Genomic DNA, 13,385 nt, shown 5'->3' with positions numbered 1-13,385 from the left:
TCGCTCCAAATCAAAACACAGCTTCTGTTGACTAATTATGGAGAAGTTGGCAGCTCAGAATATTTGTTGGCCAGCTGTGTGTATGGGTGTGAGCGGGAGGAGGAAACTGATGAAACACAAAGCGTAGTGGTGGGGATGGGAATGCAATTTATTTTGTCACCCTTCGCCTTCCAGTTTTTATTCCTGTTCTGAAGTTGCTCACTTATGATGGGTATGGTTCTGTGCACATTCTGTGGTACCTTATCCAAGTGGCTTATTCTCCACCTGCGATGCAGGCTATTCACATGTGGGACATTGAAGGCAAGCCGTACATTACGCTTGCCCAATTCCCACATGTATATAATTTTGGTTGAGGTTACTGGGGAGTGAGAACCTTGGTTGTGTTGATTATGGTTCCTTTTTTCCAATCCAGGAATGCTGAGGCTGAAAGGCCTTACTGTAGCCCCAATTGAGATCAGCTAGCTTGGTATGTAGGGGAGTGGGAGGATCAGTCCTGGTCTGTGTAGCTCAGTTACACACTGTTTATGAACTGAGGCTAATGAGCTTAATTTTTAAATCTATTGTAATTATCTGTTAATACAGATGCTCTTAAGAAATGCTTTTAGGTCTCCTAAAGTAACTGGATAAAAGTTTATATTGATCATTTCTTACTTTTGGCAAATTATTTTACAGATCTGCAAGAGATGAATTTGGTTCTGTCATTGGAAAATGTATAGGTACTGTATTATACAAATAAAGATCTTCATTGCTATGCTTAAAGAGTCTTACCAGTTAAAGGAATACTGGAAGATGCGATTTGATTGTTGCCCTTTTCTGGGTTTGATGGTAATCAATGTCCATAATTAATGCATTAAGTGCACAATAGTAAAACAGTGTAAAAATAGTCCAACGTGGTTAACCTCCCATGTTTGATTATTGAGTAGATTAACTACTACTTGAAAATCTGTGCTATGACATCTTGTGCGCCTAGTTGACAAGGCGCACTTTCTGCCCAAGTAATCCCCATTGCTTATATTATGGCTGGAGCTTTTTTATAGCCAGTTTCAGCAGACAGGTTTTCACACATCTTTTAGCTGTAATTTAGTAATCTTTAAGCCATGTTTGGGATTAATTTAGTTGTTTGTGACTGACTGATATTAAAAGTGATGTTTGATAAATGTCTGAAAGAGAAAAATAAAATGATGTGGGGTGGGGGCATGAGAATTGGACTTAATGGATAGTTATTTCTGAAAGTTGGTGCGTGCACCATAGGCTGAATGCTGTAAAATTCTATGATTAGTGGTCAAAATTGTGATTTGCTGCAAAGACAGTCACAGGTCATATTTTATGTACTTTTCTTAATCTTTAACTACAGTATATTCTTTGAATTATGTTATCGCCCATGTGCATTGCTCGTGACATGGGCGAAACCAACTTTTGTAAGCTGTGTCCTGATCACCATTGCAGTTTCGATAATATGTACTGCAGATTTTTTAGTGGAGGAAACTGAGGGATAACTAGGATAGTAGAGTCATAGGGCCCAAGTTTCCACATGATTCGTGCCTAATTTTTAGGAGCAACTGGTGGAGAACGGACTATTTTAGAAATCGCAATTCTCCACATTTTTTTTTCTGCAGTTCTAGTCAGGTAGAACAGTTCTAGTTTAGAACAGAATTTTTTCTTCAAAAGGGGGCGTGTCCGGCCACTGACGCCTGATTTGAAAGTTTCCACAGTGAAAATGTACTCCAAACGAAAGTATAATGGAGCCAGTGAAGATTTTTGTAGAACTGAAAAAACCTGTTCTACACATTAAAAAATCAGGCGCAGGTTACAAATTAGGCGTCCAGAACGAGGTGGGGGGGAGGGGGGGAGGGGGGAAGGGAACTCATTAAATTCGACAATAAATCCTTATTTATACTTCTACAAATATTATACAAATAAATCCAACCTGAATAAACATTTATAAGCCAAGAAAAGATTAAATAAACCATCTTCCTACCTGTGTGAAAGTGCTTCAGCCAGGGAGAATTCTGCAGCCATTCGTGCTGCTGAGCGGGAGGGGGAGAGAGAGAGAGAGGCGGGGGTGGGGGGGGGAAGGGAGGGAGGGAGAGCGAGGGCGAGGGCGTCGGGTCGGGGAACAGGAGCGCGGGTCGGGTCGGGTCAGTCGGGGGGGGGAGCGGGTCGGGAAGAGCGGGTCTCGGGTCGGGGGGAGCGGGTGTCTGGTCGGGGCGGGGGGAGGGAGCGGGTGTCGGGTCTTGGGTCGGGTCGGGGCGGGGGAAGCGGGTGTCGGGTCTCGGATCCGGGGAGGGGGGGGGGAAGCGGGTGTCGGGTCGGGGGGAGCGGGTGTCTGGTCGGGGGGGGGAGGGGAGCGGGTCTCGGGTCGGGGGGGGGGGGGAGCGGGTCTCGGGACGGGGCGGGGGGGGGGGGCAGGTGTCGGGGCGGGAAGCGGGTGTCGGCTCGGCTCGGAGCGGGTGTCGGGTCGGGTCTGGTCGGCGGGGGCGTGGTGGGGGGAAAGCGAGTGTCTGGTCTGGTCGGGCGGGGAGCAGGAGCTGGCCGTGGGAGGAGCCTCATTCACGCAGCCCCAGTGAGGCCATTGGGCCAGGGCTCGGGGCTGCGTGCTTCGGGCCCCTCCCACACAGTTCGGCGCCTGAAGCTACTGCACTTTCGTGCCGACTGTTGCGCGCATGTGCAGAGGTCCCGGCACTGTTTTCAGCGCCGGGACCTGGCTCCGCCCCCCCACAGCTCGTGCTGGCTGCGCCGAGGGCCAGAGGACCTTAAGTAGGTGGAGAATACCGAGGATTTTTTTAGGCGCGAAAAACGGGCGCCCAGCTCGGAGGGACGCCCGTTTTTTTTCTTGTGGAAACTTGGGCCCATAGTATTGTCATTCATCATGGAACTGCTTGAAGAAACTAGCACTATATAAATTATCTAGCTAATGTCTAATCATTTTTAAAGCTGTTTTTCAGGCAGTGGATTGAAAACCAGCTTTATTTTCATAATGCTCAGCTTTGATATATTTGATTAATGATGAGACTTTGTTGAATATCAAAAGTACAGAAATTTTAACTATTTTTAATTTCTATCACTAGTTCCAAAAGACCCTCACCCCCAGTGGCGTCGCGTGACATGGAGTCATGATTACACACTGTTGGCTTATGCTGAAAGCACAGGCACAGTGAGAGTGTTTGACTTGATGGGCAGTGAACTTTTCATCATTCCACCGGTAACACTGAAATTGATCTTGTAAAACTATTTTTCCATATGTGAATGTACAAAATACTATTCTTTGAAAATAAGATGTCTACGTTTGCCTATTATGTACATTCAGCTTCAGTGACGTGTACGCCTGAAGTGTATGCATTAAAACCATAGGTTTCTAGGGAAATTGTTAGGACAAAAGGAACAGTTTAAAATATTTTCATAACAACTGAACATGCACAGTTTTAATTGTTATGTGGTTAGCATCAAGTAACACATTAAATCAATATTTAGTCATTTGGTTAAAAATGCTTTACAGAAATGTATAGAATGGTAAAAAAAATCTGTATTTTCTGACTAAATTAAATGTTGCACAATGCAGCACTTCCAATCTTAAGTGTTGGTGACTGTCTTTGGAGGTAATTTAAAGCATAAAACTCATTGCATTTGATGTGGTGTTGGTATTAAAGGAGTCTTGATACCAAATGCAGAAGTACCAGAAGCTTTCAGTTAAAAATCTATATATATTTCAGCACTGCCATTGGTGCAGGTTGATGCAATGTATTGGTACTATGCTGTAGAGGGATAGAACTCAGCTATTGGACTGAAAAACAAGCAGGTCAGGCATTTCTCATTTCCACATAGGGGGCTCAATTATGGCCCACCCCTTTTTTCGGCGCACTTACCGGAGGTGCGCCGCTTTTCTCTGTTCAGAAGTGCGCCGAAAAAATTCCTCCCCACTTTGGCTGCTGTCCAGCCTCCTCCCTGTGGTCGTGCAGCGTGACCAGTCGAGTCGATGGTGGAGCCAGCGTCCGGCGGCGCAAACAGTGTCGGACGTCTGCACATGCGCAGTGGAATGTCCGCGCATGCGCAGTAGTTCCTCGACCCCTGCCTCTCCGTGTCTTGCTGCAGCTGCTGTGTGGAAGGAACCCGTTGCTGGCCAAATGTTGCTGTGAGTAGGGGTTTTGAAGCTTTAATCATCAAGAAATCGCACCGGGAGGCCACTCGGCCATGGAAGGGGTGGGCGGGCAGGAGAACTGATGGTGCTATCAGCTCTCCTACCTGCCCGCCCCGAGCTCTGGCCAACTGGCCTCCCGGTGCGATCGATCCAGTATAATCATTGCAAACAAATAGTTGTTTAAATTAGTTGTGAGATTAGGGCAATTTAATTCAACAATCTTTTACTTTTATTTTTGTAGTTTAAGCTTCCACAAATGCTTCTGTTGTACAGTAAATTAACTTTGTGAAGTTTGTCATATGATGTCCTGTATAACTGTTTGATCCTATTCTCATTCTTTAGTTATTAAGTTTCTTTATTAGTGACAAAATTAAATTTCAGTCTTTTGAAACTCACTCGGCCCGGGCAGGATCTTGCCTGGATGATTTCTGTCATTTCTGCTGGTCTCCTGCCCCTATCCCAGGACGAATGGCCTTTTGAGGAAAAAAAACTAAACAAAAAAAATCGTAACTAACTTACACTGGTGTAAATTGGTGAAAAATGGGGATTTTTAAGTTATGCCAGAAAAATCAAGTTACTCCCAAAAAAAACGGAGCAACTCCTGGCCAAAATTGAGCCCACGGAGAGGAAAAACTTTGGAGGACATCCAGACTATTCTGATGCACCTCATATCTTCAGGCTTGAGTAACAATCAGCAAATGGTAATCCCACGACCAGTCCAAGCATAATGTCTGATCAGGAAGAGAATCGTAAAAAAAATGAGGGGGAAGAGGAAAATATGGTTGAAAAATATAGTACCAGTGAAGACCTGTTTCATGGTTTTTTTATATGTCTACAATATTTGCAGATAGACACTGAAAGTACAGTATTTGTAAAATTTGATAGGTCTTCAGTATGGTGTTAAAAGTAAATGCTAAAGGATTATACATTTTTGAGTAATGAATGAAACATATAACTTATAAATGACATTTAAAAAATTTATTTTAAGGCTGCCAGCTTTGCAGGTGACCTTAGTTATGCGGTGGCAGGATTGATCTTCCTGGAGTCCACTGAGAGTGCTCCGTGTTCAACAGAGCTTCTGGTTGTGAACTATCGGGGGCAGCTGAAAGGTTACTTGGTCAGGTAAGATGTAGACTTTTGAGATTAACCTACAGTATTCTGCTGCGTGACATCTCAGATATATGGCTCTCTTCCCATCTTGTTAAGCCAGTACTAGCCCAAGTCACTATAATTATGTTTGTCAAAAATCATTTCAGAAAAAAATAAATAGTGTCTGAACTGGTGGCATGTGAAGATCTTGATCATTTCTATTTTTGAAATGACCTTCACGCATTTATAATGATTGGTATACAAACCCAAAATCTGAACCACATCTGTTAGATCCTGCACCTCAGGAGAGCGCTGTCGAGCTCTCCTTCCCCTCCTCGCCCTGGGTGTGGCTCGCTGCATCCCATGGGACCCACAGCCTCGGATGGAGGGCCCCGGGTGTGGCTTGCTGCACCCCACTGGAACCCGCAGCCTCGGACTGTGCAAAACCTTGGAATGTCCCAATACTCGTACCACTCAGGAAAGGGGCTGACACCTCAATGGGCGGCACCTGCACCTCCTCCAGAACGAGTACAACAGTGGGGGCTTCATCCTCCCCCTCCCCCTCACCCCCATGCTCTTGGTCTGGAAGGTGAGATTGAAAGATGTTCTCCTCTTCAGACTCGTCCGCTTCTGACTAATCTTCTGCACTGGCTTCAGCCTCGTCAGGGTTGGCCTCAATTTCTGAAAAATATAACAGAACAGACAAATTGTTAGCAGCAGAGGAGGGGGCAGGGTGGCATGAGTAGGCTCACACAGCGCAGGCAGTAGACTCATTTGAAGGACCATGATGAATGATCGTACATTGCATCAACTGAAGCGTAGCTGACGGAGACATCCCCGTGATCCGAAGCATGGCTAACCGGTGCAGTACTTGACTTTTAGCAAAGCCAGACTGTGGAATTTGCAGGACTTACCCTCTCCCTCGAGTGTGGGCCCAGCTTGTGCAGTGGTGGTTGCTTTTTTCCAGGCAGGACCCATCAAAGCAGCGACCCTCTCTTCCAAGGGTGTCAGTGGATGCAGATTTGCCGGGCCTCCTCCTGTTCGAGTTCCCTCTCTTTTGTTGTGTGCCACCTTCCTCTGCAAAGATGAAACTATAACTTTTTAGAGAGGGTGTCTTTCTACTAGGTGGGACATATACAGGTGGTCACATTTACAATTGCAATTCCATTGAATAAATGAAAATATTACTTGACCAAGGCCCTGCCACTTTTTGCACTGGCCTCCAGACCTCGGGGTGGTCACCATTGCACAGTAATCTTCTGCAAGTTTGTTCCAGCATTTCTTCATTTCTTTTGGTGAAACTTTTATGTGATCTCTGCTGGTGTCCAGCTCGTGCCATCTGCCCTCAATCACAGTAACCAGTGCCTCCACTTCACCCTGTGAGAAATTCTTGGTCCTTGAGCCGTGTTACCAATTGTAGCTTTGATTTTTCCACTGAGAATTGAAGTTCTCACACACAACTGGCTCTTTAAAAATGGCCGAATGCAGACTGGGAGGTGTACAGGGCATGCATGCCCATAGCAGTCACATTAAAACGTCTTTTTTTCACGCATGCGCAGAAGGGGGGGAGGGGGGCATCGTTTTTTCAGCGCAGACATTAGAAGCTAAAGGAAAGGCTCCAATTAAAAAAAATTAGAACAGGGAAACTTTCAAGCTATCCTTTTGGCGTAGTCGGGGCCAAAAAAAAACGGGCGTAACTCTTGAAATATGCCAACAAAACAGCCTTGGGGAAAATTGAGCCCTAAGACTTAATCACGCCATTAAACCTTCACTTACACTTGAATGGACTAACCCTAACTATTTCTGGCATGTTTAGTGGGTATCTAGTGGGTTGGTATCCCAACTTCACGTTGTTGCGTTTAAATGCCGAGTCTCTTGTCAAGATACCAGTGTAGCAAAGCTTGTGGAGGAACAGGGCAACTCAGACAGCAACTTCCTGATTTCCGTGTTTAACTGCGAATGTGCTGAAAGTTGCTGTCTGATTTACTCAATAACTGAGAGTGCTGATAGCTTCACTGTTATTCTTGCTGCAAAATCCAGACCATTAGGCTCAATTTTCCTCAAAGCTTTTTTTTGGCGTACTTGAAGAGTTACGCCCGGTTTTTGGGGGCCCAAGTACGCCAAAAAAAAATGTTCAAAGTTTCCCCATTTGATTTCTTCATTTTGGCGCAGCCTAACCTGTCCTTTCGTTTTGAGAATGGAGCCTTCATCTGCACCAAAAAGATCGGGTTGCCACAGTAACCAGGGACACAATGTGGGCTGAGGCTGGAAAGTGAAACAGACAGCCAGCTCGCAACCTGGACAAGCACATTAAAATACATTGCAACAACTTCACAAGCACAAATACATTGCAGCAACTTACCTCCATTAAATTATTAAAGCCCTCCCCTCCCGATGCCGGTGCCAATCCCCGCTCCTATCTCAGGCCGAAGGGCCTCCCGGTCTGCTCCTCTGCATCTAGCCCTGGCCGAGTGGCCGCCTCCCTCCTGGTCCCACACCTAGCCCTGGCCAAGTGGCCTCCCAGTCTGCTTCCCCGCACCTGTCCCAGGCCGAATGGCCTCCCGGTCTGCTCCCCCGTACCTAGCCCAGGCCGAATGGCCTCCTGGTCCGCTCCCTCGCACCTATCCCAGGCCGAGTGGCCTCCTCCCTCCCGGTCCCCGCATCTAACTATACCCGAAAGGCTCTCCCCTCCCCCCCCCCCCCTCTTTCTTACCCCTCCTGCTGCTGCTGTGCGGGCATCTGCTGCACTTACCTGCGCCAATTTCCTTACCTGCATCAATTTCCTTAACTCTCCAGAAAGTTTTTCTACAATGGCCACATACGCTGGCCTAAGAAGAACTGAAGTAACTCTCAGTTGGCCAAACTTGCCTAACTGGCCAGAATTGGCACGGGTGGCAGGTTACGACCCCTTTGGCTGAAAAGAATCGTAACTAACTGAGTTACGCTGGTGCAAATTGATGGGGGAAACTTGTTTTTTTTTAACTTGGACCAAAAAAAAGCGGCCTGCGCCAAAAAAAACGCACAAATCACTGGGGAAAATTGAGCCCATTATATTGAACATTTTCCAAAATGCTGAAATTCTTGAATTTTTTTCTCCCCTGTAGTGTTGGAATCAATCAAAGTTACCAAGAAAGTCACAGCTTCAACTTCAACAGTCATTATTCTCATGGTGTTATTACAGTGATCTACCATTCTGGTCATAGGTGAATATAATTTTGTACCTTTTTTTGCACTGTAAATGTGTCCTTTATATAGTTGCTAAATGAACAGAAATGATTCAAAAATATAACATTAAAAACCTTTGTTGAAATAAACTTGGGTAGATGTGGAGCACCTTTCTGCGAGCACAAAACTGCAAATATAAAGAGTGCGCACAATTGAAATCCCACCATGACCATGATCAGAGAAGACAGTGCTCTTATTGTTCCATCAGATTGTGGGTTTCAAGACTTGTAACTGTAATGTACTATTGATGGAATTCCATTGGCCTTCCTGATCACTTGCTGTACCTACATACTATCCTTTTGTGTTTCATGCACAAGTACCCCCAGGTCCCGCTGTACTGCAGCACTTTGCATCTTTCTCCATTTAAATAATAACTTGCTCTTTGATTTTTTTCTGCCAAAGTGCATGACCTCACACTTTCCAACATTATACTCCTACACTCCATCTGCCAAATTTTTGCCTACTCACTTAGCCTGTCTATGTCCTTTTGCAGATTTTTTTGTGTCCTCTGCACACATTGCTTTTCCTCTCATCTTTGTATCGATAGCAAACTTGGCTACTTTACACTCAGTTCCTTCTTCCAAGTCGTTAATATAAATTGTAACTAGTTGGGGTCCCAGCACTGATCCCTGCTGCACCCCACTAGTTACTGGTTGCCAACCAGAGAATGAACCATTTATCTCGACATTCTGTTTTCTGTTAGTTAGCCAATCCTCTAACCATGCTAATATATTACCCCCAACCCTGTAAACTTGTATCTTGTGCAGTAACCTTTTATGTGGCATCTTGTCAAATGCCTTCGGGAAGTCCAATACACCACATCCACTGGTTCCCCTTCATCCACCCTGTTCGTTACATCCTCAAAGAATTCCAGCAAATTTGTCAAACATGACTTCCCCATCATAAATCCATGCTGACTCTGCCTGACCGAATTTTGCTTTTCCAAATGTCCTGCTTACTGCTTCTTTAATAATGGACTCCCAACATTTTCCCAACCACAGATGTTAGGCTAACTGGTCTATAGTTTTCTGTTTTTTCTCTGCCACCTTTTTTAAATAGGGGCGTTACATTTGCATTTTGCCAATCTGTTGTGACCTCCCTAGAATCCAGGGAATTTTGGTAAATTACAACCAATTCATCCACAATCCCTGCCACTACTTCTCTTAAGACCCTAGGATGCAAGCCATCAGGTCCAGAGGATTTATCTGCCTTTAGTCCCGTTATCTTACTGAGTACCACCTCCTTCGTGATTGTGATTGTGTTAAGTTCCTTTTCCCCCCTATAGCTCCTTGACTATCCACTGTTGGAATATTGTCAGTGTCCTCTACCGTAAAGACTGATACAAAATATTTGTTCAGAGTTTCTGCCATCTCCATGTTCCCCATTAGTAATTCCCCGGTCTCGTCCTCTAAGGGACCAACATTTACTTTAGCCACTCTTTCCTTTTTATATCCTATAGAAACTCTTGCTGTTTTTATATTTTGTGCTAGTTTACTTTCATAGTCTATCTTCCCTTTCTTAATCATTTTTTTAGTCATTCTTTGCTGGCTTTTAAAAGCTTCCCAGTCTTCTGTCCTCCCACTAGTTTTGGCCACTTTGTATGCCCTTGTTTTTAATTGGATACTGTCCTTTATTTCCTTAGTTAGCCACGGATGGTTATCTTTTCTCTTACACCCTTTTCTCCTCACTGGAATATATTTTTCTTGAGCATTGTGAAATAGCTCCTTAAATGTACACCGTCATGTTCATCAACCGTCCTACACTTTAATCTATTTTCCCAGTCCACTTTAGCCAACTCTGCCCTCAATAGCTTTGTAGTCTCCTTTATTTAAGCTTAGTACGCTGGTTAGAGATCCAACTTTCTCACCCTCCATCTGAATTTGAAATTCAATCATGCTATCATCACTCATTCCAAGGGGATCCTTTACTAGGAGATTGTTTATTAATCCTGTCTCATTACACAGGACCAGATCTAAGTTAGCCTGCCCCCGATTGGTTCTGTTACATACTGCTCAAGGAACCCGCTCCTTATGCACTCTATGAACTCCTCCTCAAGGCTACACTGACCAATTTGATTTGGCCAATCAATATGGAGGTTAAAATCACCCATGATTATTGCCGTTCCCTTTTTACAAGCCCCCACTATTTCCTGGTTTATGCTTCGACCAACAGAGTTGCTACTGTTAGGGGCCTATAGACTAGGCCCACAAGTGACTTTTTCCCCTTATTATTCCTTATCTCCACCCAAACTGTTTCAACATCCTGATCATTTGAGCCAATATCGTTTTTCACTATTGCAGTGATTCCGTCCTTTATCAGTGGAGCTACCCCATCTCCTTTGCTTTCTGTCTGTCCTTCCGGATTGTCAAATACCCCTGAATATTTAATTTCCAGTCCTGGTCATCTTGCAACCATGTCTCTGTAATGGCTATCAGATCATACCCACTTGTCTCAATTTGTGCTGTCAACTCATCTATTTTGTTACAAATGCTACGTGCATTTAGACAAAGTGCCTTTAAGTTTGTTTTTTTAAGTGTGCTGATTGTCTTGATACTTTGAATGAACAACAATTCCAGAATGTGTTATTGTCTTGCAACTATGATTCTGCCTCTATCACCACCCCCTGTTAAAAGCCCTCCACTCAATCATCCACTAAATCCACAGCACCAAAGCTGCACGAATTAAAGTCACCAATCACACCTAATGTGATTGCCTACAGCTGTCTGTCCCTTCTCGCCCTCCCTGCTGTCTTCAACATTTATTGATCCCTCCAGTTTCCACGAACGCTTTTCTCTGCAGTCTGCTTCTGTGGCATTGATCTCTTCAGGTGCCATTTTTACCTGTTTATGGAACTTGTGTGGAGTGTGGTTTGTATAGTGCATGATCTTGACTGGCTTTCGTGTATTTTGTTGTAAGTGGTAATATTGAGGGTCTGTTTGCATATCTCTACTCTTTGTCGACCTGCCATGGGTCCTGGTGCTAGTTCCATGTTGTACACTGAACTATGCCTCACTCCCTGCAAACCCTGTCTGATATAAACTCTCCCTGTGATGGTCAGTCCTCCCTCAGCCACGGAGGGCCAAATGGGACCCAATTAACCATCTCCGTACACTGCCTGCTGTGTGCCCACACCATAAGACCCTTCTCACCAGTCCCATCTCTTCATCCCTCATTGCACAATGTCCCCAAGACCCCCTCTCCCGAAGATCACATTCCAGCGTAGCCCTTACTGGTGGGGCTGTTGTGGTGCATGTCACTCTGGGAGGGTTTCTGTCCCGGTGTGCAGACCCTGGTGTAGTTCCGGAGGGCCCTCCTGGGGTGACATGTGCTGCGGCGGTTTCGCCGGCTTCTCCTCTTCCCTGCTGGTATGAATGCTGCCAGAGCTGCTTCACCAACACAGGCTTGGAACAAACTCTGGTCTTCCAGCATTGCAGTGGTCTTCCTGGAACATCGTGGGCTGCCCCGACCTGTGTGAGAGCACCACTGCAGGTCGGGGCTATAAATAGAGCTGGAGCGCCGGGCCCGGGAACATCGTGGGCTGCCCCGATCTGTGTGTGAACACCTCTGCAGGTCGGGGCTATAAATAGAGCTGGAGCGCCGGGCCCGGGAACATTGTGGGCTGCCCCGATCTGTGTGTGAACACCTCTGCAGGTCGGGGCTATAAATAGAGCTGGAGCGCCGGGCCCGGGAACATTGTGGGCTGCCCCGACCTGTGTGTGAACACCTCTGCAGGTCGGGGCTATAAATAGAGCTGGAGCGCCGGGCCCGGGAACATCGTGGGCTGCCCCGACCTGTGTGTGAACACCTCTGCAGGTCGGGGCTATAAATAGAGCTGGAGCGCCGGGCCCTGGAACATTGTGGGCAAAGGTGCAGCGAATGAGGGTACGGGGCCCAGAAGAGCCGAGGGCCCAGGGGTCGTGCGGGCCTGCCCACTGCGATATATGTGCGCACTAGGCCTGTGCAGCAGAGCAGGTCTCCAGTCGTCCTGGTTCAACCCTCGCCACTGGACCAAGACCGAGCTCTGTCGAGCCCGTGTGGTGGCTGATGTGCAACGGTCACCACACGTTAAAAAAATCCACACACAGGCATCTTCCACCCTTCATTTGGAGTTCAGGACTGGAACATCGGGTCCTTCATTGAAACATGTGTGAACTCTTGTGGAAGTAAGTCATCCTTGTTCAAGGGACCACCTATGATGATAAACAGATGGTCCCATTTCCAGGCTTTCTGTCCCATCTTTTGTTGTGAAGGTGGACATGGTGCACAGAGGAGAGATGTGTCTGCAATATGCTATCAGGGTGTAGCCCATTTTCTTTCATCTCTGCAACATCACTTGCTTTCTCCCCTAACACTCTCCCTCTGCTTCTGCAGCACTAGTCCCTGCTTTTATCAATTCTTGACCAGAACTCCCCAATGCATCTTTTGTAAATCTTCCACCTTTCATAAACTGCTAATTATCCAGAATGCCACGCCAACGTTCTTATATGCAATAAAGCTTACATCGCCATCATCATATCCTCACCAAGCTCCACTGGCTTCCCATGCCCAGAGAATTGATTTTGACATTGTCGTCTTCACCTTCAAATCCCTCCATGGCTCCACCATTCTTCATGGGCTTAGTACCCATTTGGTATCCACTATCTCGTAAAGTGCTCCATGGTCACGAATAATAAGGAACTGCAAGTTCTACTTTCCTTAAAACATTTTGAAATATTCTTGGGTTTCTGTGTTGGTGATTTAAAAAAATGACAAACTAATTAACACATTCTATGGGAGAAAAAATAATGTTCCAAACGCTTGCTAGCAACTAAGATGAGCCCTGAGTAACTGATGCAAGTGCAAAGGTATGTGTTGCTGAATTTATCTTCCTCTGCAAACATTTTAATAGCTTTACCAGCAGTAGCTAGGAAGATTAAGTAAACTGGGGTCAAGTTTC

General features: G+C 45.7%; 1 protein-coding gene across 1 annotated transcript in view; it reads left to right on the top strand.

The window, feature by feature from the left end:
• nbas (NBAS subunit of NRZ tethering complex) overlaps positions 1-13,385 on the top strand; it is a 357,427-nt gene that overhangs the window by 32,066 nt on the left and 311,976 nt on the right. Inside the window, exons 6-9 of the mRNA XM_070885013.1 lie at positions 673-716; positions 3,069-3,202; positions 5,124-5,257; positions 8,329-8,427. Of these exons, the coding sequence (XP_070741114.1) occupies positions 673-716; positions 3,069-3,202; positions 5,124-5,257; positions 8,329-8,427 (411 nt within the window). The remainder of the gene's footprint in view (positions 1-672; positions 717-3,068; positions 3,203-5,123; positions 5,258-8,328; positions 8,428-13,385) is intronic.

This window comes from Pristiophorus japonicus, chromosome 7 (assembly GCF_044704955.1).
Source record: "Pristiophorus japonicus isolate sPriJap1 chromosome 7, sPriJap1.hap1, whole genome shotgun sequence".
NCBI classification, from domain to species: domain Eukaryota; kingdom Metazoa; phylum Chordata; class Chondrichthyes; family Pristiophoridae; genus Pristiophorus; species Pristiophorus japonicus.
Note: the sequence above shows the minus strand (reverse complement) of the source record. Positions and strands in the feature narration are given on the sequence as shown.